The 25,471-nt window shown below is 53.8% G+C and overlaps 7 protein-coding genes across 7 annotated transcripts; 6 read left to right on the top strand and 1 right to left on the bottom strand.

Annotated features, from left to right (window-relative positions):
• Positions 1 to 202: 202 nt before the first annotated feature.
• On the top strand, positions 203 to 1,648 carry PG985_007310 (uncharacterized protein; the record flags this gene model as incomplete). The annotated part of the gene is made up of 3 exons (XM_066827079.1): positions 203 to 343; positions 522 to 648; positions 720 to 1,648. The coding sequence occupies 3 exons, from the start codon at positions 203 to 205 to the stop codon at positions 1,646 to 1,648; spliced, it is 1,197 nt and encodes a 398-aa protein (XP_066684754.1).
• A 560-nt stretch (positions 1,649 to 2,208) lies between these two features.
• Positions 2,209 to 3,309, top strand: PG985_007311 (uncharacterized protein; the record flags this gene model as incomplete). The annotated part of the gene is made up of 3 exons (XM_066827080.1): positions 2,209 to 2,436; positions 2,512 to 2,620; positions 2,837 to 3,309. The coding sequence occupies 3 exons, from the start codon at positions 2,209 to 2,211 to the stop codon at positions 3,307 to 3,309; spliced, it is 810 nt and encodes a 269-aa protein (XP_066684755.1).
• A 1,004-nt stretch (positions 3,310 to 4,313) lies between these two features.
• On the top strand, positions 4,314 to 6,136 carry PG985_007312 (Asparaginyl-tRNA synthetase; the record flags this gene model as incomplete). Its single annotated transcript, XM_066827081.1, has 2 exons — positions 4,314 to 5,950; positions 6,010 to 6,136. The coding sequence occupies 2 exons, from the start codon at positions 4,314 to 4,316 to the stop codon at positions 6,134 to 6,136; spliced, it is 1,764 nt and encodes a 587-aa protein (XP_066684756.1).
• Positions 6,137 to 6,940: 804 nt separating this feature from the next.
• PG985_007313 (GMP synthase) lies at positions 6,941 to 10,156 on the top strand (the record flags this gene model as incomplete). Its single annotated transcript, XM_066827082.1, has 15 exons — positions 6,941 to 6,985; positions 7,046 to 7,069; positions 7,198 to 7,321; positions 7,374 to 7,406; positions 7,457 to 7,496; positions 7,556 to 7,564; positions 7,619 to 7,683; positions 7,738 to 7,862; positions 7,913 to 7,985; positions 8,055 to 8,083; positions 8,140 to 8,601; positions 9,363 to 9,463; positions 9,581 to 9,911; positions 10,006 to 10,064; positions 10,120 to 10,156. The coding sequence occupies 15 exons, from the start codon at positions 6,941 to 6,943 to the stop codon at positions 10,154 to 10,156; spliced, it is 1,557 nt and encodes a 518-aa protein (XP_066684757.1).
• Positions 10,157 to 16,694: 6,538 nt separating this feature from the next.
• On the top strand, positions 16,695 to 19,097 carry PG985_007314 (Negative regulator of differentiation 1; the record flags this gene model as incomplete). Its single annotated transcript, XM_066827083.1, has 1 exon — positions 16,695 to 19,097. One exon carries the CDS (start codon positions 16,695 to 16,697, stop codon positions 19,095 to 19,097), a length of 2,403 nt encoding a protein of 800 aa, XP_066684758.1.
• A 979-nt stretch (positions 19,098 to 20,076) lies between these two features.
• Positions 20,077 to 21,792, bottom strand: PG985_007315 (acid phosphatase; the record flags this gene model as incomplete). Its single annotated transcript, XM_066827084.1, has 2 exons — positions 20,077 to 20,190; positions 20,281 to 21,792. 2 exons carry the CDS (start codon positions 21,790 to 21,792, stop codon positions 20,077 to 20,079), a joined length of 1,626 nt encoding a protein of 541 aa, XP_066684759.1.
• Positions 21,793 to 22,601: 809 nt separating this feature from the next.
• On the top strand, positions 22,602 to 25,349 carry PG985_007316 (pentatricopeptide repeat protein; the record flags this gene model as incomplete). The annotated part of the gene is made up of 1 exon (XM_066827085.1): positions 22,602 to 25,349. The coding sequence occupies one exon, from the start codon at positions 22,602 to 22,604 to the stop codon at positions 25,347 to 25,349; it is 2,748 nt and encodes a 915-aa protein (XP_066684760.1).
• Between the last annotated feature and the right edge of the window lie 122 nt (positions 25,350 to 25,471).

Consider the following 25,471-nt stretch of genomic DNA (forward strand, 5'->3'; position numbering starts at 1 on the left):
TACATACCTATCTCTATCGCTATCTATATATCTATAGCCATACGAATGGGGTTTCCAATAAATAACTATATCTATCCTACTGCTTGCTTCCCTTTTTTTGCTTTCCCCTTGGGTTGGCGAGTCTTCTGGAACTTCACCCCTTTCGGTATTGTCTCGCTGCACTACGTATGAATGTGTCATAACACGCATTGATATTGTCATCATGAGGTATACGTCGATAGTCAGTTTGGCACTGGCCTGCTGCCACTCCGCCACCGTTCTCGCTTGCGGCGGTCGTAAGCATGGCGATCGTGAATGGACGCAGGCGGAGCTCGATGAGTTGGAGCGAAAATGGGGCACTGAGGTAAGTGATCATCGCCCAACGGTGTCCTCCACGCCGCCGCCCATGGAGGAGGCAAGTGTGAGATCCACGGCCGACGTCTTGCATGAGCCAGGAGTTGGATCTCACGATGGACACATTCTCCCCTTTCTGCTATGGTGGCATCATGCCATTGAGGATTGCAACACTGACTTGGCCATAGTTTGGTTATACGGGCATCGGATCGTTTGCTCACTTGAAGCACGCGAAGTGCCTGACTACCCCTAGTGAGCATTACGATATTGCCATTATTGGAGCTCCTTTCGATACTGCCGTGAGCTACCGGCCAGGTAAGCAACTCCCTCGTCCCTCGATTGTGGCATTGTTGGTAATTTGAACGAACTAACAACGACCAAAATAGGAGCTCGCTTTGGCCCCCGAGCCATCCGGCAAGCCTCGTCACGCCAGACGTCGTTCCGGGGCTACAACCAGCGGGCCAACATCAACCCGTACGCCAACTGGGCGACCATCCTGGACTGCGGCGACATCCCCGTCAGCCCGTTCGACAACGCGCTGGCCCTCACCCAGATGACTGAGGCCTTCGCCGAGCTGGGCAGCCGAGCGCCCGTCTCGACCCGGCATCTCAGACGGCCCAAGCTCATCACGCTGGGCGGCGACCACTCGCTGGCGCTGCCGGCGCTCCGGGCCCTGCGCGAGTACTACGGCCCGGGCCTGCGCGTGCTGCACTTCGACGCCCACCTCGACACCTGGCACCCGGACAAGTACCCCTCGGCGTGGCCCAGCACCCAGGCCCGCTTCAACCACGGCTCCATGTTCTGGCTGGCGGGCCAGGAGGGGCTGGTGTCCAACTCGTCGTCCCAGCCCAACGTGCACGCGGGCCTGCGCACGCGCCTCTCGGGCCTGGACGACTACGTCGACGACGACGCCCAGAACTGGCACCGCATCGTCAGCGACGACATGGACGACCTCGGCACCCGCGGCGTCATCGACCGGATCATGGAGACCCTGGGCACCGAGGACCCGGTCTACCTGTCGCTGGATATCGATGTGCTGGACCCCGCTTTCGCGCCGGGTACCGGCACCCCCGAGCCCGGCGGCTGGACTACGCGCGAGCTGATTCGGGTGTTGCGCGGGATCGAGGGGCTGAACCTTGTGGGTGCCGACGTGGTGGAGGTGTCGCCGGCGTACCAGGGCGCCGGGGAGGAGACGGCGCTCGCGGCGGCGCAGGTTGTGTTTGAGGTGCTGAGTTCTATGGTGAAGAAGGGGGCGGCGCAGGTTAAGGGGAAGGAGGGGGCGAAGGTGGAGGAGGCGGGACGGGATGAGCTGTGAGGGGGAAATATAGGAGAGGGTACACTGTATTACTTAACCTTTTTACCTTACACGTTGTAGATTGGACGTATATCGGTAGAGCAACTACTATGGTGCACATCCCACGTCTTTTAGGTGCGTTTATCAGATTTGATGGATTTTATCACCACTAAAGTAGGTATCTACATTTTTCCTGGTACGTGGAACAGAGGTACTTGCTTGGTAGCCAAGCTATTTCCAGCTTCGTTTCTGTAGGTGGCTTTCGAACGTCTGTCGCACTTTCACTTTTTGCCATGTCCATTGTTGAATAGCCCTTGGCGGGAAGGAGCAGTTGACCTACCACGTTCAATATGGGAGACTTGGGTCTGGCCTTGCTTGGCCTACAAAGTCATGGACCATATACCACCTAACCGTTTCTCAACTCTGCCACCGACTCTCGTTCTGACATCGTCATTCTCCCTCTACTCAGTGATTACTGTTCATTACCTCCAGTATCGTACCCTTTTCCGTCATAGCAATTTCTTATACACATCTGTGGAGTCCTTTTGTCCAACTCGCAAACTCGCCGTACGTTGAACGTAATGCCGGGTGGAATGGCCGATCGTGACTTGCAGCACTACCAGGCCAATCGTATACCAAACCGCATGCCAAATCCTGTTGCGGAACCTTCTCCGATACGTATGGCTTTCGACTGCCCCTCGGAGCCCGACTTCACTGTTACATGCCAGGGTTGGACATACCCTCTTCACAAGAACATCCTCTGTTCACAGTCCAGATGGTTCAAGACTTTCTGCCTTTCCTCCCAGGACGTAAGTAAAGAACCGGAGCCTATTTGCCGACCACACATTACGTTTTCGGTGCTAACAACATACGTCGTATGGCAGGGATCACTCTACCACACAGTATGCCTTGACTATTTCAATCCCGGCATTCTGGAGACATTCTTCCGCTACCTTTATACTGGCGAGTACGATGATGGCTCTAAACTGGAATGTCATCCGTCACTCCCTCCCTCAGCGTCCGAGCCCATGAGATCATGTGATCGGCTTGCCAGGATACCCAGCACATCTATCTAGGCAGATAGCACGTTGCCCCCCAGTACAAGTTACGGATTACTCAGACGCTGGGTGCCGGGTTGCCATCATCAATGGGGCCGACCGAGGGATGGCCCTTTCGGGCGGCCAGCTTGTGCGCTAGTATGCATTCCAGTACTCGAAAAGGTCCTGGAGACTGCTTTGGATATGCTCAATGTGGCGTATCGCTTCGCTGTTGACGAGCTCGTCGTCGAGGCCAGCGAGAGGTTGTGCTCCGCTGCAGAGGCTCTGAGCTTACACTGCCGCTGCCGTGAAAAGGTACAGGCTGTCCCGATGGGTAGCCGATGTCTCTGCTCCCTGTCCACCTGCACCTGTCCAGTTGGGGAAATCTGCAATCATGTGCTCGAGGTACTGTCCAAGAGCATCCTCCAACATTGGGGATTAATCGAGTGGATGCGAACGTTTTCCGCGGCGATCGGGGAGATGCACTCACCAGAAGGACCAGTTGGGCACGGCAAAAGCAGTGCAACTGGGTGGCAACAACAGGAGTTGGGCAACTGTTACGAGCCTGCGTACCAGTCCGAGGACATTGAAGTGCCACGAGAGCTGAAAGGGCGGTGGCTGGATCACATCAAGGCCCAACAATGACGACGTTGAGAGATGTATCGGCCGGCGAAACGGCATCGTGCTTAGTTATACGGCAAAGGTTCCGGGGAGAGCGAGTTCACGAGTGTATATAACTTACAGGATCACTGTCGATATCTATCATAGCGAGTGTTTCATAGGAGCTACATCAGCACAGCGTATGAATACATGAGTTGACTACACTTATGCTGGAGAATAGGATGTTCACTGTGACACCATGATGCTTTCCACAGATGTTTGTCGACTCTCGGTGGCAAGATCACTCTTACTATAATGATTGTATGTCCCGGAAGGTATATGCAACTTCTGAAATGAGCGACGCATATATTGCCCTTAAGGGCCGGAAGAAGACAATCGATTCGGAAGGTATGATTGTGAACATGTTCTCCCATGATTACCACTCTGGTCTATTCTAAATTCTTATACCACGGTGCCAATACGCGTACATGTCACTACATGCATCCACAGGCAAGTATAGGACGAGCTCAAGACACGCAGTAGTGACACCCCACGGAGCACATTTCCACATATAATAGTGTATTAATGCATTGGCGAATAGGCAACAAGATAAGGTAATACTCCTTGAAACTGTTGACCGCTTCAGGCTGACGTTTCTGGGCGTTGGATGAGACATACTTTATCTATTGATTGACGATAGTGAGGGCCCGAGCTGTTGGAGCTGTCCGTTGCCGGCCAGTTTCCAGTATCTTTCCAGGGGACTAATAAGCTGGCGATGACTCATGCTAGCCAATCAAGTCGCTATCAAAAGGGCCTGGGCTGTAATCAGAATGGCCGTTTCGAACCCCACCATCCCAAGGTCAATTGTCCCGCTAGACATCGAATTCATCCCACCAAACCCCGCCACAGTTTATCTACATATCTGCTTGCTGGTGACCAGGCAGTGCGTTGATAAACCCCCAATCTCAAGTTCGAACAGAACATTCTCTTGTTGATATCTACCTGCGCATTACGCGAACCTGTCAAAGCGACCGACCCCACCACACATCATGGCAGCTGTTCAGGAGCTCGCCGAGCGCATCAAGAACGACGAGAAGTGCTACATTGATACCGATGCTGGCGTAGACGACGAGACCGCCGACGGATCGGAATCTAAGCCCTACAAGTCGCTTCCCTTTGCCTACATCCAGAACTATGAGAAGCCTACTCCCCAATACCAGATCCGCGCCTCGGTAACAGGCCCGCTTGGCCCTGAGGAGGACCCCTCCGTGCGACAGCAATGGAAGGACCCGGCCAAGAGCGCCGTCAAGAAGGCCCAGGGTGCCCTTGATAACCACAAGAAGAAGGTGCAGAAGCAGGCCCAGATTGCCGTCGAGGAGGAGAAGCAGAAGAAGCAGCGCATGCAGAACCTGGAGGATGCCAAGAAGATTGTCCTCAAGGAGGATGCCTCGCTGCCCAAGGCCCTGAAGATCAAGATCAACCGCAAGGACATTGAGCTTGGCGAGGGCGACAAGAAGGGCACCCGCGTCGTGGTCATGGGCCGCATTCACCGCCTGCGAGCCCAGAAGCAGGCTACTTTCATCACCCTGGTCGACGGATACGGTCATCTGCAGTGCGTCTTGGTTTCGGGCGACCTGACCAAGACCTACGACGCGTTGACCTTCGCGCAGGGAACGTCGCTGGCTTTGTATGGTGAGATGCGCAAGGTTCCCGAGGGACAATCGGCCCCCGACAACCGCGAGTTGCATGTGGACTACTACGAGGTGCTCGGCGCATCGCCCTCGGACGAGGATGCCATCACCAACCGCGTGTCGGCCCAACAGAACCAATGGGATGGTCAGATGTTGGACCAGAGGCATCTGGTTCTCCGTGGTGACAACGCCTCGTCGCTGATGAAGATCCGTGCCGCTGTCGAGCGCGCTTTCCAAAAGGTTTACGACGATATGGAGGTTACCAAGGTCTCCCCGCCTGCCCTGGTCCAGACCCAGGTCGAAGGTGGCGCTACCCTTTTCGGCTTCCCCTATTACGATGAACAGTCCTACCTCACCCAATCGTCCCAGCTGTATCTGGAGACCGTCATTCCTAGCCTGGGAGACGTGTACTGTATCGAGAAGTCTTTCCGTGCCGAGAAGAGCTTAACGCGTCGCCACCTTTCCGAGTACACTCATGTTGAGGCCGAGTTGGACTTCATCCAGTTCCCCGATCTGCTCGAGCACCTCGAGGAGATCATCTGCCGCGTTATCGACATTGTGTTCGAGAACCCGCAGATTGCTGGTTACCTCAAGGAGCTCAACCCTACCTTCCAGAAGCCCACACGCCCCTTCATGCGCATGAAGTACACCGATGCCATTGACTGGCTCAACAAGCAAGATCCTCCTATCCTGAACGAGGAGGGCAACCCCCACGTATTCGGTGACGACATCGCCGAAGCCGCTGAGCGCAAGATGACTGACGCCATCAACCGTCCCATCTTCCTGACACACTTCCCTGTCGAGATCAAGGCTTTCTACATGAAGAAGGACCCCGCTGATCTGCGGGTTACCGAGAGTGTCGATGTGCTGATGCCCGGTGTGGGCGAGATCGTGGGTGGCAGTATGAGAATGGAGGGCTACGAGGAGCTGATGGAGGCGTACAAGAAGCAGGGCATTGATGCCAAGGACTACTACTGGTACACTGACCAGCGCAAGTAAGTGACGCCGACCCCCTATATGACGGAGTTCCCCGTTCTTATCTAACCTTTGCCAGGTACGGTACCTCTCCTCACGGTGGTTATGGTTTGGGTCTTGAGCGGTTCCTCGCCTGGATCGCCAACCAGCACACCGTCCGAACCACTTGCCTCTACCCTCGCTTCATGGGTCGCTGCAAGCCTTAGACGGTCTGTAATTGTGGGTTAAAATCAGAATTAGATCAAGGCGCATATAGGAAGATGGACCAGTCTTCGGGACGGTCCGCCATCAAAAAAATAAATCGAAAGGGGTAATACGGGGACCATTTCGTTCGGGACCTGCCGTGCCTTGGAGTGTAATCCCGCGGGACGACTAGACGTCGTTGCTTTCCGACGACCGTTGTGCACACTTATAGGGTTGGTTGTGATATGATGCCCATGATGCGTTCCGTAGCAGGTAATCCTGTTTGCGAATTCAACGTCGCACATGATTCCAAACCAGTCAGTCTATTATGGCTTGGGTGAAATTCAATGCTGGGAGTTCACTGTAATAACCATGGTGCTATCCCGTGGAATAATAAAGAAGGCACTGTAATAATCAGGGTGTCATCCCGTGGAATTCTAAGAAGTCCCTGTAATAATCAGGGTGTGTCCTGTGGAATAACAGTGGAAGTCGCCGTGAAAAGTCTAGCTGCACGCCGACTACCGACTAATGGCGTTGAATATTCGGGTGGGGCTGTCAGAATAAGCATGTAAAACCTAAGCTAAGCTTTGTGACTACTACCAGTAATGGTAGTGAGTCAGATGGGTACCAGAGTTTTACTGCACCGACTGGTGGTATCAATACATTGATTTTTTTTTTCTCAGTGCATTGAAGTATTTTAGAAGCAGCAACGCCCCCCGCAACGCGCAACAAACGTATTTCGCGGGGTACAATCTTCCACCCCTCCAACAGAAAGAAGAACATTCAATAAGACCAACTTTGCGAGCACCGTTACTACTACCGTCGCAATGGCACCTAACACTGCGTCCGACTCGCCTCACAACAACTTTGACGTACGTACTTTCGGTTAATAAATGTGCGAAGAATGCCTTCACTGACACTTTAACTTCTAGACCATACTCGTTCTCGACTTTGGCGTATGTAATTCTTGGCTTTCTTTGCCCGCTTATCTCGGCCTGTCTCAATAATGGAAGCCTCATTGTGCTTGACTGGCTCCTGAGATGAGACCCCTCTGAATGGCAAATGCTGACTTCCGTTTTTGAAGTCTCAAACAAGCCATCTTATCCTGCGTCGACTCCGTGCTCTTGGCGTCTTTACCGAGCTGCTTCCTTGCAACACCAAGATCGCTGAGTTGACATGGAAGCCCAAGGGAATTGTGTTCTCCGGAGGTATGAAGTCTCTTGATGCATGGTTTGCGCCGATATCTGACTGGATTACCAGGTCCTTCTTCTGTCTACGACGAGGGCTCGCCTCGTAAGGCTTCCGCCCTCCGAAATCCTTGTGGCCTGTACTCATGTCTGTAGATGTTGACCCTGCTGTCTTCGACCTTGCGGTGCCCATTCTGTGAGCAGCTTCCACCCATTCCTCAGAATACTTGAATATGAACTAACACAGAAGTACAGGGGTATTTGGTATGACTTGCTTCGACATTGACACACTGCAAAACACTGACATTAGTGCCCCAGCTACGGTTGCCAGGAGATCGCATGGCGAGCTGACTCAAAGAACGTTGCCCGCGGAGAGAAGCGAGGTTCGTGACCTGTGATAAGCTGTTCGAAGCCATCGCTGACCTATTTCCCTGTAGAGTATGGTCACGCCGACGTCACCGTCACCAAGGTTAACAGCCACGCCGACCGCCTCTTCGCTGGTATGGGGGATAAGGTCGCAGCTTTCATGTCTCATTTCGACAAGCTAGTCAAGCTGCCTACTGTAAGTACAATGCAATCTATGTTTCCGAAACAACTTACTAACTGTGACAGGATTATGTGGTCATTGCTAACACGGAGAACTCCGAGTTCGCTGGCATTGCCCACAAGGAGAAGCCCATTTTTGGTATGTTTTCGCCAAGCTATATTCATATAGTCCTGTAACAATGGAGATACTAACCAACACAATCACTAGGCGTCCAGTTCCATCCTGAGCTTGAACACGTTGGTCACCCCGAGGCCTTTTAAAAAGTGCAAGTTTTACTAACATCCAGATGCAGACACCCTGCGGAGAAGCGCTCCTCCGCAACTTCAGCGTCGATATCTGCGGAGCTCAGCCGAACTGGCAAATGGGCGACTTTGTCCAGCTCGAGATCGCTCGTATCCGGGAAACCGTCGGCGACCGAGCTCTTGTTCTTGGAGCCTGCAGCGGTGGCGTCGACAGCACCGTTGGTGCAGCCCTGATGAAGGAAGCCATTGGCGATCGTTTCAAGGCCATCCTTATTGACAATGGATGCATGCGTCTCAACGAGTGCGAGGAGGTCAAGAAGACCCTCTCTGATCACCTTGGCATTGACCTCACCGTTGTTGATGGCGAAGAGCTATTCCTGAGCCGCCTTGCTGGCGTGACTGAGCCCGAGACCAAGCGAAAGATCATCGGATCAACTTTCATCGACCTCTTCGAGAAGGAGGCTATTCGAATCGAGAAGGAAGCAGAATCTAGCGCCAATGCGGGCAAAGTGGTAAGCGACTTTCGGCGTTTATTCCTTCCTGATTTAGTGTTTATTCCACGTTATCCCAGTGTCTTACGATGGAAGAGGAACCGTTTATTCAAAAAAAAAAAAAAAAAAAAAAAAAAAAAAAAAAAAAAAACCATTATTCCCTCTTGAGACATCCTGTTCCTTCCGAAATGAGTAAATACTAACGCCGAGAGTCGATAGGAGTGGTTCTTACAGGGCACACTATACCCTGATGTCATCGAGTCCTTGTCATATCACGGCCCCAGTCATGTGGTATTTTATCCTTTTTCTTTTTCTTGTCTTTTGTGTGTTTATGCCTTCTTACCTACTCTCTTGAGAACTCCTTCGTCAGTCCAGCGGCTTCATGGTTTTGGGTGTTCCATTCATTTCTCAGAAGTCCCTTTTATTTTCCTCTATCCCTTCCTTCTCCCAGCCTTTCCCCCCAAGCCCAGTGCTTGACTTTACCAGCCCAATGGCTCAGAGGTTGGATATACCATGATCTTTTGTATTTCCTTTTATATCCTTTATATCTTCCTCTGGCAATGGCAACTTTTCCCTGGAAGTAGTGCTTGCCCTTCACTAGCCTTGGCTTGATGGAGTTGGACGCACTGTCTAGTACTATGGCTACCCTGTATCCCTATCATATGCCCATTGCCTGATCCTTTCAAGTTTGATCTTTTTAGAAACTCTCTCCGCCTTCACTTCTATACCAATATATGCTGTCTATCTTCGGAACAAACATCACTAACAGTTGGAATAAACAGATTAAATCTCATCACAACGTTGGAGGTCTCCCTCAGCGAATGATCGATGGCCAGGGCCTGCGTCTTCTCGAGCCTCTTCGACTTTTGTTCAAGGATGAAGTGTAAGCAAATTTTGAGTTTCCTCCCTCCTTAATACTCTTATACTCCTATCTCCTATACTCTAGGGGGAGTGGAAAGAGGCTACTATTTATTTGATTACTGACACCGGGATTTAATAGTCGCGCAATCGGCCGCCAACTAGGCATCCACGAATCTTTAGTTGGCCGTCATCCGTTCCCTGGCCCCGGTATTGCCATTCGAATCCTGGGTGACGTTACTAAGGAGCGAGTCGATATCGCCCGCAAGGCTGATCACATCTTCATCTCCATGATCAAGGAGGCTGGCCTTTACGATCAGATCTCTCAAGCCTTTGCTGGCCTTGATACCAACCGTAGCGTTGGTGTTTTCGGTGATCAGCGGGTTTGGGGTTACATCGTCATCCTCCGCGCTGTTCGCACGAAGGATTTCATGAGCGCAGAGATCTTCAAGTTCGACCTTGAATTCCTGGAGGTGAGTCTTGACGCCTGGGTTGCTTGGGGGCCCCAAACTACCATGCGCAACCCATAGTGCCATCTTTTGTACTAACTACATCTGTCTACTCTAGAATGTCTCGCGCAGAATTTGCAACGAGGTAGAAGGCGTGTCCCGTGTGACATATGACCTGTAAGTAAAAAGAATTCTCCGTTGGTCCTCGATTCTCAAGCTGACCTGTTTCCAGGACCTCCAAGCCCCCTGGCACCATTGAGCTGGAATAAGCGTGGTTTGGGAAGGTGAAATAGGATTCACGGCTCACTTTGTGGGCTAGTAGGACAAATAAAATTGAACGCTTGAAATGAAGGCATCCGTCGTAATCAAGATTGAAGTGAACAGTGTATAATGTGACTATCCCATTGATGGCGATAGCGCTGCTCGTGGTATACTACTCCCGTGGATGACCCATAGGCCAGTTTGTCCAATCAGGTGTCCTATTATTCAACGGAATAAACATTATGCCAACAGCACCAAGTGACTGTACGGCATAAACTAGTTGGAGCAGCGATTTCGCCATCAAAGGGATATGCCGTGATAAAAGAACGGAGCCCTTGACGATTGTTTGCCATCATCTATTGAACACTTTGTCATCCTTATCTCCATTGTCTCCCGACAATCCAAGGCAATTGCCGGTGTCAAGCTTGGAGATGGACACGGGATAACGTGGCTATAGCCAAGGCGCCAGTTCTCTATCGCAGTGGCAAGCCAAGCTGGGTGTTGCACCATGTGCCATTACTCATGTCACAGCTAGGCATTCGCAACAAAATGCGGTTCTCGAAGAATCATTTGGTTCGCGCTCCTCATAATCAAATGCGTATACTTCCCATTACCTGCGAATCTTTCAGTATTATTCTCGATCTTTCTTCTTTAGATTATCGGATTTCAATTTTATTCTGCTTTTATTTCTGTTAGAAGGGGGTTTATTAGCTTAAGAACGATGAATATTTTTCTTCTTTTTCTCAAAAACCCGAGTTTTGAGTGTGTATTTTATTCCGAAAAGCGCGAGCCGGGTGTTTCCCTGTGTGTCAATCTCCTGCTTTTCGCTTGAGAGGAAATACCTTATAACTTGGTTGCTCCGGTGTTGCCGAATGATATCGTATGTATATGCAAATATAGCCCTGAGACGAACTGTCAAAGGGCGGGACACGATCGACACTCCATGACGAAACCGGGTACTGAAATAGTTCAGGAGGGGCATAAAAGCAGTGGCGGCCCCAGCCCAGAAGGGAAACCGACGAGAATAATGAAGTGCGCAGTTGAGAAGGTTTAGCCGTCTTCTTTCCCACTTTCGTATATTCTACCAGATGAGACGATGATACGACATGGCACGTGGGAATATCCATGGCGAGCCATGGATGATGGAGGCGGCAAATGGACGGTGCTGCAGGGGGGGCCAGGATGGATCATCCTCTTGCTCTCGGCTAAACCTCTCTCGATTGTAGAGCTCTATTTACCAAAAGGAGAAGATGCGGTTGGCTGTTGCGACGTGTGTACCAAATGCTAAATGCCAGCCAGACTCCAGATGCATGTTCCCTACAAGAGAAAAACGTCCGACGTACATTGCCTAACAGCCGCCGACCACACACACATGATTACCTCGCTTTGCATCCCCCCTGACCTGATGAGATGCGCGCGATGGAGGGTGGTATGCATTTTCATGCATGGGCTAGCAGCGCGCAAGAATGGACGGGTACCTTGCCGTAGTCCAGTCTCGCACTTTTTCCCTTTGGGCCTTTGGGCTTCCTTGGCGCAGGGGTCTTTTAATGTGGAGATGGTGCGTGCGTAACCCGAGCACGTCTATCCATTGGTTTGGGTTGGGGGACAGGAATAGGGGTTGTAACCTACACAGACGGTGAAAGGTGAAAGGGAGTAGCAGTCGGAGGTAGGAGCAGTAGGAGGTTTCGTGGTCATCAGTTGTGTTGCTAGTTGGGCTCTGCTGGCCTTACCACCATCGTATTGTTCCGAAGGGAGGTGGTTGGATTTCTGGATAAAAAAAAGTGTCTCTCTCCGATGGGGGCGGCCACTGGCCAGAAGCTGGCTTTTTGGGAGGGGCTCGAGGGGTATGGTCACAGTGGGTTACGCATATACGATGATAGGGACATGCAAAAAAGAGGGTGATGTGGTCCGAGAGGCCCTTTGTCCATGTCGCCCCCCTTTTTGGACCCTCGATAAAAGTAATAGTGGTATAGACAACCCCAAAGACGATCTTTTGGGGGTTACGCTACAGAGTATCACGGAACGTTCTGGGGAAGGAAAGGTTGTGGTACCAAGACTATCTTCCCTTAGCTTCTAAGACTACTGTAACTAACCTGCGAAGCCGTCGGGCTTTTGTGACAGGTTGGTAGTCGATGAAGCGCAGAGACGGATAGAAATAGAACTGGTGATCGAGTCTAGGCATTCTAGTTGCGCGAGAGGCGAGGGAGGCGAAAAATCATAGTACATAAGGTATGCGACTGAAACGTCCGGTAACAATGCCTTGTGCATTGTTGGCTCCCTCAGGTACGGGGGGGTTTCAACTCTCGCCTATAACGTGGGAGAAGAGAAAGAAAGGAACCCACTGCATTGATCAACTGCCCCGGCGCATGCCCCGTGTACCCCGATTGCTAGACACAACCTTGGGGGCGGTAGTGGACTCTCTCTTGTATCCCTCGCTCTCGGAGCTTCCCCCCTATGATGGCAGATGCGAAGTGGCAGATGTTGGGGGAGATGGATAAAACCTTCTGGATGAATAAGGCTCGCCTTCATTTTGGAGCCCGCTGTCCGCGCGTGGCGATCTGCGGCGGCGTTGGGAAAATGCAAGGACATCGATGCTATGCTATCCGATGGAACCCTGAGCCACGATTGGGAACAGAGATCCAGCACTGTCTGCCTGCCCGTCTGTCCGCCATCAAACCAATTAATGGATTGATTTGCCGGCCGATTCGTGGCTACGTACATGATATTACGAGAGCACTCAATCTGGACCGCGTGGCTGCGTTAATTCGTAATTGGGCTTGCGCGATGCAGATTCCGATATGCAGGAACGAAATAGGGACCGACTTTGACCCCACGAAAGCCCATTGATCAGATCCCCCTTTTGTATGGCAAGAATCGTAGCACGTCGGCACTTTTTCATTGGTGGCATCTTCCTTTCGGGGCGGCGCATACGCATACGCGAATTCCAGATGCAGGAGGGGTCTGACTGCAGGTTGCCAAAAGGAAAAAACAAGCCACCGTCATATAATGAGGCTTGCTGGGCGAACATGACTCGTCGCCCGGGGCCGGAAAACGCGAATGGGAAGACGAGGGGCCAAACGAGTAAGTAGGTCGTAGTCAACTGCAGATAAGCCGCATACACATACAAGTAGATCGTGCAGTTTATTTGACGCCAGCGCCAGCGCTTCCGCTTGCTTGCTGGCAGGCTGGCAGGCAAGACAAGAAATATTCGCGAATCACCAAACCAAACCCACACAATCAAGTCGTACAAGACTAACACCGCACCGTACCACTCTAGCAACCGTACCTACCGCCGGGATGCGCTTACTACAGCGAAGACCCTTGCGATGGAGATGAGCACGTAGGACGAGGCGGCATGGTGCCTGCTTTCGGATCGAGCTTTCATGTTGGAGAATGTGCCGCCAGACGGTAATAACACCTGAACTATCTACCTATCGTCTGGTATGTGGCAGCAACCACACATGCAGATGCAGGTATGCTGGTTGTTGGCTTCTTTTGTTGTTTCTTTTGAAAGCCGGGACGTAGATTGCGCCCGGCCCAACCTGTCTGAATTGAGTTGGCGTTACCGCTCGGTAATGTAGTTTGGTCTTGGGTAAAGTATATAGGCCCGGGCATTGGAGAGAAAGCAGCCGCTGTCAAGCTGGCCTTCCGCCTGGGACAGACATCGGGGGCGGCTGAACCGCCAGATTGCACAGTAGGAATCGGACCAATCTTGTTGGTGGTCCCCTTACCTCCGTGTCAAAAACGATCAACGACCAGGTAATTGGCCATTGGTATGCGAGGCGCCTATATCGACGTAGGTAAGCATATATAGGGAGGGTCCTAAGGAAGTGGCTGATGGGATATGGCAATTTATACGATCATGTAAGTCTCGACAGGACCAACAACGACACGTATATCCCTCGAGCAGCGTCCCTAGCAGAGCCATTGCTGGTTCCGATGTGTCGGTCGGGGCCTTACATATACTCCCTTTCTGATCTCTACACACTCTATCTACTCATCTATCTGTCGTCGTCAGATGCAGAGGAGCTATTGAAAGGTCAACCGACCCGAGGCTTGGCATGGTTTCCGGGACTGAATGGTGAACTTTTTTGATTGATCCCAAAAGTCAAGTGAGCGGGAAAACATCCCACTAGGCCAATTACCCCTACGCCGATGCAACGGGCCCCCCCTTGAGGCCCTGGTTGCGCCAACAGTCCCGATTACTGGGTCTGGACCAGGTCAGGAGCCGTCTCTTCGTGCTTATGGAGAAAAAACGGCTTAACGGCACTTGCCTCATACTGTATCCCTCACAAGCTAAACTTGTCAGTTGAACTGGCCTGGCCTGGCCTGGCTTCCGTTACGGCTTACCCTGACTGGTACTGTGTGCAATGGGATCTGTCCTGTCATGCCTGTACGGGTAATATTCACACGGAATTGGGTTGACAGTTCAATTGACGTTTTTTTAGTTCTTATGTCAGCTCTGTCGTGTATCGATCAAATCAAACCCAGTTGCTCGGACTAGTAACCAATACATTGGACGTTTTTTCTTTCTTTCTGCCACACGCACGTCTGCGACATCTGTACCTATCTATCCCCATCGTTCAAAATCGATCTTGATCAACTATATACGTACATACATAGGTATGTGTCTTATACTTGCAGGTGACAACAATTGAGTAGATAGACCCGGGGAAATATATCCAGTGAGATATGTGCGGTTTTTTCTTCTTCTTTCCTTTTCCACCGGCCTACAGTGCACATTCGCAACGCAACCTACCTAGGTAGCGGTAGTAGCCATGCTGCTGCTGCTGCTGTATGCACCTGCATATACTCCCCCCCTCAAAAAAGCCAGGCCCGGCCACACCACACAGTCGCGTGATTGATGGGATGTAGGTACCAACCGAAAATGAATATCGATGCAAGTTGGCGATGCAGGTACCCTGGCAGCGGACGGAGTGGGACAAGATACATGCCTCCTCCAAACTCTCACACCCCCTACCCTCCCCTACATGCCCCCCCGAAATGTCCCCTGTTTTGTCGCGCTAGACCTTCCTGCTAAAGAGAGGGACCAAATGATCCCTGACTGCTCTCATTAAACTAGCAGCCAATTCAGGCCCGTTTGGGTAATTGGGTGACAAGGACCCGTCCCCTTCCTGCCCTGCGTGCCCCTTCCTCTCACTGCCTCCTTACCGAGCGAGAAAATCGGTGGTTCGTTTGTTGTTCGTTCGTTCGACCACCAAAGCCGCCCAAGCCCGTCCAGCCAGTCCAGTCCTCTCCTTCATTCTCAGCGCATAGCATAGCATAGCACTTGCACTTGCAATTGAGAAGGCGCCCCCCCGTTTTGATCCATCTCTAATCCTAGACCGTATGTAGTCGGTACATTATCTTTTGGCGATCCTACTCTTTTTTTCCTCATTTCCCTTTTCTACTTCCACACTCTCTTCCCTCCTCCTCCTCTCCCTCCCTCCTGCTTTGGTCCTCCAGTCCTTTTCACCCCGACGACGACCTTCGTCAGCCTCGTATCCAGCTTTGGATCTTCTCTCTGCCGCTTTCTATTTACCTACACTCGTTCATTCGCGTATAGTTTCTCTTAATATTTCTTATACCTTTGCCCACAACCATACCGCTGCTTTGCAATAGCCGGCTAGCTAGACCGCCAAATCCAACCCAAGCCCACTCTATTCTCATAGGATCCTTTCGAGAAAAGAGTCCCACAGCTTGCTGCTATATTTTCTCCCACCCCCAGCCCAAGGCAATAACTTAAGAAACCGACGAAACTATTTTGTGTGTGTGTGCGTGCCCAGCTCGAGACAACGGGACAAAGGAATTCTGCCGTCTGGTCGACCTCTCGACGCTCGTTTCAGGCAATCTCTTCCATTCGTTCGCTTTCTTTGGAGGATCTTATCGTCGCCCCAAATCTTTGTTCGACGGAGCCGTGTCGACAGCCCAGATCCACTTGACTTGTCCTTAACCGCCACGTCAAAGAGACTCGAACCCGTCCATATCCTGCCGTCAGCATTCACGACAATTTTCCCTCTGATTCTACCCTGGCCAGCTCTGGGTATAGCAGTGCATTCTACGACAAGATTACCGTTGCACCCCTATCTGTTCGACATAATTATCCAACCTTGTGTTCAGCTCTTTTTTAACAGTGGCTTTCTCGTGCCTATACTGAACTCTATCGCCAACCCCATACCAAAAAATACGGACGCCGACCTGTTGCACATAGTCCCTCCGTGCTTGTTGCTGAACGCCCAGCTTTTCGTCACCCTTTTACAAACACGATACTTTGAGATACCCCGTCATCTTCGGATCTGGTCTCTGCTTGAACAGACTCGGAGTGGTTCAACTTCGCCATTTTGCCTACCAGCTTTATTAATCTCGTTCCAAACCCCTTTGCTTGCTACGTTGTGTGAGCCAGCAGCGCATTTCAGACGAGCCGCTCAATTCTCTTCCCAAACCCTCAACTCGGTGCCTGATCTCTCGGGCACTCGCTAATCAGCCAAAACGGCGGTTCTATCTCACGTCCAGCGGGACAGCCTTGTCCCCCCTCATCTACTCGGGATGCAGGACCTTCAAGGATCGGGTATTCCCACCGGGCCCGCCCAGGGCGGCCCTAACCGCTTCGGCCACACGTCCAAGCCGTCGACCAGCGACACGGGTTTCTCCCACGGGGCTTTCACCTCCAACATCTCCGGGTTTGCGGACCGACGACGTGGCAACATTCCTTCGATCAACACCCAGCCCGCCCACCACCAACAGTTGGCTCCCCCGACCACCCAGAACGATTTGGCTACCCCTGGTACTGGCTACGATATGAACTTCACTCCTCTGCTCCCCTCCCAGTTGCTGCTCGGCAGTCCCTTCCAGCCGGGCAGCCCTGGTACCTTCCAGAGCCCTCAGTTCCAGAGCATGCCTCAGTTCCAGCAGCAAAACGGCCATCAGCAGCAGCACCACCAGAACGGTATGGGCAGCCCTGTTCAGCAGAACATCTCTCCCCAGAACTACCAGGCTATGGTGTCGCCCTCGACCTACGGCGCGCCCCAGTTCTTCCAGCCCCAGTCTCCCACCGGAGCGTACAGCCAGATGGGTGGGCAGATCCCGATGTCCCCTGGGTCTCCTGTCCCCATGAGCCCTACTGGTATGGTCACCGGCACTAGCAGGACTGTCTACCTGGGTAACATCCCCCCTGACACGACTGCCGAGGAGATCCTTGGCCACGTCCGCAGCGGTCAGATCGAGTCGGTTCGTCTTCTGCCTGACAAGAACTGCGCTTTCATCTCTTTCCTGGACGCGAACGCCGCCACCCACTTCCACTCTGATGCCATCTTGAAGAAGCTGTGCATCAAGGGCCAGGATGTCAAGATTGGCTGGGGCAAGCCTTCGCAGGTTCCTACCTCGGTTGCCCTTGCGGTTCAGCAGTCCGGAGCTTCCCGCAACGTCTACCTCGGCAACCTACCTGAGGATATTAGCGACGAGGAGCTGCGTGAAGATCTTGGCAAGTTCGGTGCCGTTGACACTATCAAGATTGTCCGGGAGAAGAACATTGCCTTCATCCACTTCTTGTCCATTGCCAATGCTATGAAGGCCGTGCAGCAGCTGCCCCAGGAGCCCAAGTGGCAGACCCCCCGTCGCGTCTACTACGGCAAGGATCGCTGCGCTTATGTTTCCAAGACCCAGCAGCAGAACGCTGCTCAGTACCTTGGCATTGCCCCTGGTTACGCTCACATGCTTACCGGTGCTGATCGTGAGGTCATTTCTAACGCCCTCGCCCAGCAGTCTGTGGCGGCCGCTGCTGTTGCGACAACTGCTGGTGGCATCAACAACCTCGGCAACCGTACGATCTACCTGGGCAACATCCACCCTGAGACCACTATCGAGGAGATCTGCAATGTTGTCCGCGGTGGTCTGCTTCACCACATCCGATACATTCCCGACAAGCACATCTGCTTCGTGACCTTCATTGATCCCACCGCTGCTGCTTCCTTCTATGCGATGAGCAACATCCAAGGACTCATGATTCACAACCGTCGCCTCAAGATCGGTTGGGGCAAGCACTCCGGAGCTCTGCCGCCGGCTATTGCCCTGGCTGTCAGCGGAGGTGCTTCGCGAAACGTGTACATCGGAAACCTGGACGAGACCTGGACCGAGGAGCGCCTGCGACAGGACTTCTCCGAATTCGGCGAGATCGAGTTGGTCAACGCCCTCCGCGAGAAGAGCTGCGCTTTCGTCAACTTCACCAACATTGCGAATGCCATCAAGGCCATCGAGGCCATTCGCAGCAAGGACGAGTACAAGAAGTTTAAGGTCAACTTCGGTAAGGATCGCTGTGGCAACCAGCCCCGCCAGATGCAGCAAAACCAGAACCAGTCCCAGTCTCCCCGCGAGAATGGTGTTCCGTCCCCGCCTCCTCAGGGCAGCCAAAACGGCAACTCGCCTACTGGTGGACCTCAGTCGCCCCAGTCTGCCAACGGAAACCCCGCTATGTTCTCGAACGGTAACAACCCTTTGACCCTGTACCTCAGCCAAGTTTCGCAGCAGGCCCAACAGCAGCAGCACCACCAGCAAAGTATGCTGGTCTCGCAGCAGCAGGCTCTCTTCGGTACCGCCTCGTCGTCGCCTAACGAGCTGTCTCTCGAGGTTCCTCAGCAGGGTCATATGGGCCACGGCCAGTCTGCCAGCATCTCCAACGGAATGGGCCCTAACGGAGCTTCGTCCGGCGCCACCACCATCGGTGGTCTCCTGGCCCCCAACTCTCGTGGCCAGCACAGCAGGGCCGTCAGCCTGCCCGCATTTGCCCCTGGCTTTGAGAATGGCAACAACAGCCCCGTCAACGCTATGGGCAACGATGATGGCCAGCGCCGCGGTCACCAGTACCAAGCCAGCTACGGCGGCATGGGCTCCGGTTTCGGTCTCGCTATCCAGGGAGGTCTCAACGGATGGGTCGAGGAAGAGGTTGCCAACTAGGCTATGACGCCAGAATGAACGATTTTTCGAAATGGTGTGCTGTGCCCAGGAAAGACTAATACATTGTAATTGTTGCGCTGGGTTTTTTCTGCCGGGTTTCTCTTTTCGATTTCACTGATCACGTTTTCATTTTCTGTATGATCTTTGTAACGAGCCCTTGCATCAATCTTTCCTGGTCACACAGCCATGCTTTACGAAGAGGAAGAAAGGACGATATTATTGGACGTTTAAACGGAGACGTCGTATGAATACAGTGATGGAAGATGGATACTGTAACACCCTCGGGTCTCTGGAAATGAGATCCCATCTAAGCTATCCCATGTGCATAGTTTTCTGACGAGAATGTGGAGTCATGAAGGAAGGAAGGGACAAAGTACACAGATAGGACACCTCCGGTAGCCCACGTTTTCATGGGTTCTGGAGTGCCTGCTAGCTATTATCATCCTATAGGCATATCTATTTGGGTGTGTATGGGCGGCAGGGTCAAGGGAAATATAATCAACATCTAAACAAAACTGACTCGACTTGTTGCTGTGAAGAACATATGTCCTTTGTATGCTTTATCTTGTTGCTATTGAATATTCAGGGGCCATGCCGGAGGAGGTTTTGTAACTTAGTAACTTTTATGTTTATTCAGTCTTCCGTACCCAATCTTGACTCCAATGACCTGTCTTTAATGAGCCTAGAATGCAGACCACCCCAGTGTTCAAACGCCGTCATGCTACGTAACAAAAAACAAATATGTGCAAGGCATGTAACCAGTCTAGGATTAATAGTGATGCGGCAAGTATCATCGCAAGCGAGCATAATAGGGGAAGGGGGAAGTTGATGAAAAAGGCCTTCTATCGTTCCCTCCTCACCTGACCGCTAGCAGAGGCTTTTTAGGTGTGAAATGTTGGGTATGTCTGCGCACATAAGGACCACGACGATGTTGGTTGTCATAAATGAAACCTCATTACGAACGACTTGAAAATGCTGTTTAGTATCCCGCAGGTTCCGGCTTGGTGGGGAAGGCGGGCGCGCCCACGTTGGCTTTGCACTCGGCCTTCCAGTCCTTAGGGACGTATTTGTCTACGATGGATTTAAAGGCCTCCTGTTTTTCAAAAGTTAAGCATCATGATGGAAGGAAGCAGTAAAGAGTAAACGCCAAACTAGGGGGGGGGGGGGTTGGAGGCAGACTTACAAGAGTACAGAAACTGTCGTCGCCTTCCAGGTGGTTTCCGGGCTTGGCGCAGCCGGGCACCTTGACGACGGCGTCGTTGTACCGGAGGCGCACGTAGTAGCCCTCGAGCTTGCGCTTCTCGTCGGCGGTCAGGTCCGTCGTGGGCTTGCGGCCGATACCCGGGGGCGGGGCGCCGGGTTTTACGGAGGAGGAGGAGCCACCGAACCAAGAGGTCAGGCTGCCGAACCAGCTGTTTCTGGCACCGGAGTTGGTGGGGTTGGCCTCAGCTGGCGGTATCGTCGGCGTGGTACTTGACAGGTTGGACGGCGGCGCCCGCTTCTGGTCGGCTTTGTGGAACATCTCGATGGCGATGTGGCTGGTGTAGGGCGGCCACTTGTCGCCCTCAAAGGCGCCGAGACTGGCAAGCACGGCTGCGAGCGTGGTGTCGTGGCAGCCGCTGAGGCCGAAGCGGATGGGCGTCGCGGCGGTTCCTCTTTTTATGGACGCAGCGCTCAGGTCGTGCGCGCTCTCGTACTCGCCGTCGGCGGTGCTGCGCTCGGCCGACCCGACCATGCGGCTCACGACGTCGCCCATCAGCCCCCCGATTCCCAGAGCGCGGTACTCGCGGCTCTCCTTGTACCCCGCGAACCACTCCTCGACGCCGATCTTCTCGACGATGGCGAGGCCCTTCTTGTCGTAAAACTTACTGGGCAGCCGCGTCTCCGGGCCGTGCGCCAGGGTCGAGTTGACGGTGTCCATGATGCCGCTCAGGCGCGGCTTGCCGTCGACGGCGACGCGCGGGCTGTCCTCGGGCATCCAGGCGCCGTACAGCTTGTTCAGGTAGGCCATGTCGGGCGTCTCGTTCCAGCGGTCCGCCGCGCGCTGCGCAAAGGCCCGCGACAACGCCGCGAACCGCCGGCAGTTGCTGTCGTTGGGGAACAGGGTCTCGTCGGCCGGGGCGCGCGTCAGGATGCTCGGGGCCGGGAAGTCGGGGGACCGGGTGTGCGGCGGGTAGAGGCCCGTGAAGGTCTGCTTCAGGCTCTCGAGGGCGCGCGGGATGGGCGTCGCGCGCAAGTAGAACGAGTCGGCGTCGGCGAGGGCCGGGGGCAGGTAGCGCAGCTGGTCGACGTACAGGTAGCGCAGGCGCGCGCCCAGGTCGTAGGTGGTGATGCGGCCCGTGTCCGTCAGCATGCCCATGTCGCAGATGGCGTCGAGCTCGCCGCCCGGCCCGCGGGCGATGACGGGCTCGTCGTGCGGGCCGAAGGCCTCGAGCCGCCGCTTCCACTCCAACGTCGTGAACTGGTGCGGGGTCGTCGTGTTGGCGGAGCGGTCGAGCACGGCGGCCTTGAGCTGCGTCACGGCGCTGCAGTAGGGCCAGAAGGCCGGCAGGCCGGCGTTCTGGAACCGGGCCGAGACGGGGGAGCGCTCGCCGTGGCGCAGCAGGATCTGCACCAGCTGGAGGTCCAGGCCCGGCGGGAAGAGCGCCTTCAGCTCATCTTGGGTGTAGGGCGGGCGCGGGCTGAGGGTCGTCATGGTTGGAGGAGAGGGATAAGCAAGCAAACAACTGATGTGAGACGAATCTTAGGTGCTAGGCATATGTAGCTGCTACTTAGAGGGGCAGCTCAGCACTTCTTATACAACCTATCGCTTTATGAGATGGAGAAGTATTGTAGTGATAGCTATCTTCAAAACATGGGAATCATTAACCTTGGCCTCCGGGATTTCCTAACCTGGACTCTCCGCTTCATGCGATGCTCAAACGAAGCTCTAATGGATATCGAACCTAGCTTAGACTCACCTGTTACGCAATCCCGGGACACTGAGCCGAGCTGCCAAGGAAGGACAAACACCGATATCGTGCGTCATGGCCCAAGCACCGCCGGTGAAAAGTCACCTATTCAACGGTAGGACATATTTATATGATACTAATTTTTATATATATGTACTCATTGGTATACACAAATCAATAGCACAGAGACAACCAACTGGCTTGTTCTAGATGTAGATGCCATTCAGAATAGTTTTATTTGGCTGGTTGCGGTCTCTTGGCACTTGGGGATTAACCAGGTACATACCCAGAAGCCATTGATGAGCTGTAGTTTCCACTAACCGCCTGGCCATCCCACTAAAACAAAGTCCGGGGCCGCTTCCCTTGCAGTGGATGGGATGGCAAGCCCAGCTTAAAAGTAAACTCCGACTACCGCCGGTGTGGCCTTGTGTGCGTGCGACCAGGAAAAAGTCAAGGCGCGTCCCCCGCGACCCCAAGAATCAATTGAATTGATTGACAGTCGATACCGGGTCTAACGCCTTTCCAGTCGCTACCACGCGCACCTCCTGTCCGTATGAAGGCGCCTTCCAATCCCATCTGCATGCTATGTAGGCATGCACTCGCCGCCAGAGCCTCGAGGCGATCCGTAGCGCCATGGACCTCCCAAGCCGCCTCCTACTCGACCGCCGCTGCAGGCTCCGCTGCACCTCCACCAGTTGGCGACGGAAAGGTACCCTCGACGACCACGCCGGCGCCGGGTGCTGGGAATGCTGAAAATGGCCCGCCAGACGACGAAAGGGGTTTCCGACCGGTCCTCAGCAGCGAACGACCGGGCAAGCCTTCGGCTACGGTGGTCCAAGAGGCCCGGTATTTGCGAAAGATGCAACCCAAAACCGACTCCGATATGAACGCCTTGTTCCAGCAGATAGTCCACGAGTCGCATGATAAGACGGCAGCTTCTTCCGAGGCCCGCCATGCTCGCAGTCTCGACCTGGAGTTGGTCTCGGACATTGCCCATCTCGAGGCCATGGTGGACAGCGACGTACCCGTCTCGGAAGCCTATCATTTGCTGAAGACCAAGATTTACCCAGTCATCCGCCAGGAGGGCGTCAATATACCCCAGATATTCTTTGCTGTGGCCAATAAGTTGATGAACAAGGTTATCGCGGCCAAGAAGTACGACATGCGGAACATGGAGGCCATGTCTGCCACCAACTTGCCTCCGGTGGCCGAGATCTTCCGCGTCTGCATGGATGTAGGCAAGATCGATCCCGCCCATTGGACCGTGCTGGTGGAAAGGTTAGTCAAGGGCCTCTGTGGGATGAGCGTATCGCCTGCCGACTACCCTTCCATCGAGGCCTACGAAAACCATCTGGCCACAAGAGACGAGATGCTGACCGATCTGGTCGAATCGTGGAAGGTGCTCTCGCTCCCAAAGCTCGCCATCAGCAAGCATGCTGGCAAGGAAAACGATATCATCGACGGATTCTGGTTTCCGAGGCTGGAAAAGTCCAGCGCGTACAGACTTGCCCAATCCGGCAATTTTGTTTCCGCTTTCAGTAGCTTGTTTCCCCAGTATAAATTCAACAAGCAGCTAGCCCCCCGGGTGAGTGTCCTGGCGATTGCTACATATGCGCTCCTCTTGGATCGCCAAAGGAGCAACGACAACGTGAGACAAGAAGCGGCCAAGTTTATGGCCATGGTCGCCTTCATGATACGTACCGTACGCCTGCTCAGCAGTAAGCTGGAGGAATACCTGGCCAAGTCAACACATATATCCTCAGCGACGTCTGGATATATCATGAAACAATGGGCAAGCATTGATGAGTCTTTGGACCACGGCACCACGAACGGCAACATGCATGTAGACCCGCGGAATATGGGTTCCCGTGGCGGGGCAGCCGGCCTCGCGCAACCATCTAGCCCCCATCAAATGGACATCGAGAAGCGTTTGAGTCGTGCCTACGGTACGGGCCATCTGGCAGAGGTGGATCGCGTTTGGCACGATTTTATTGGTAGGCCAGCCGACTTCACGCCGGACCGAGTCGCTGCGCTCCAGCGACAGCAGGATCTCTTTGATTCTTTTATCAATACGTACATGGCCTTGAATGACCCAGACAAGGCCATCATTGTCTGGAACACTCTGCCTGCGGTCGGGCTGAAGCCGACTCTCAAGACTTGGAATGTTATGCTGGATGGCTGCAAGAAGGCCCGAAACCTGCACGCTTTGAATACAATATGGTCGAGGCTTGAGGCTTTGAGGGTGCCCCTGGATATCCCGATATGGACGACGCGTGTTGCTGGCCTGATTGATTGCGGTGACCCCAAGGCCGCGATCGAGGCGTTGGAAGAGTTGGTAAAGCGTTGGCGTATGGGCCAAAAGGAGCAGCAGACGGATGTCTTGATCCCTACCATGGAGCCCGTCAACGCCGCCATGGCCGGTCTCGTGCGTCTCAACAAGTTCAAAGCGGCCCAAAGCCTACTATCGTGGTCCAGCAGGCAGGGTATACGTCCGGATGTTGTTACGTTCAACATCCTCCTGCGGCCGCTCGTTCGCGAAGGCCGCGAGAAGGAGGTCAGGGGCCTTCTCGACACCATGATAAAACTGGGAATCAATGCCGATGAAGCTACCTTCACTGTAATACTCGACGGGACGTTAGCCAATGTCCCGCTCGACGACGTCAAGAACCAGGCCAGGATCGTCAAGTCCGTCTTCCAAAAGATGGCAGACGCCGGCCTCAAGTCGAATCTGCACACCTACGGCAAGATGATCTACCTGCTGCTCCGCTCCGGCGACCACGCCCAGGAGTCGGTCAAGCTCGTCCTCTCGGAGCTCTGGGCCCAGGGCTACGAGCTGAGCCCCCACATCTACACCATGCTGGTCGAGCACTACTTTGCGCGCCAGCCGCCGGACCTGGACGCCGTCAACAAGCTGCTGCTGCGCCGTCGCCTCCTGGACTACGACGACATGGACCGCGTCTTCTACAACCGCGTCATCAAGGGCTTCGCCCACGTCGGCGAGCTCGGCACCGCCCTCGGCATCTACCGCAAGCTGCACGCCGCCGGCTTCATGGTCGAGCTCGATACCCAGCTCGACCTGCTCCGCGCCCTCGTCCACACGGGCACGGCCGCCGGCGAGCACGAGGCCCGCCAGCTCGTCGAGGGCACCGTCGCGCGCTTCAAGGAGCTCCACAGCGACGACTGGCAGTCGCCGCAGCACTCGCGCTTCTGGGGGCACGCGTTCTGGCACTTTGCGGTGCAGGCGGGCGTCTTGGGGGAGCTGCCGGTGGTCACGGATGGTATGGGGGCTGACCGTTACTGAGGGGAATTAGTTGGCTGGGTGTAGAGAGGCTTGGGTTGGGTAGCCAGTTGTGGGGGAAAAAGAAAAAGGGGGGCGAGGCTATATAGAGAATTAGCCCAAGCGCTGGCGGAAGCCGCTGCAGC

The sequence above is a fragment of the Apiospora marii genome, assembly GCF_038362585.1.
Source record: "Apiospora marii strain CBS 49790 chromosome Unknown utg000004l_segment0_segment1, whole genome shotgun sequence".
Lineage (NCBI taxonomy): Eukaryota > Fungi > Ascomycota > Sordariomycetes > Amphisphaeriales > Apiosporaceae > Apiospora > Apiospora marii.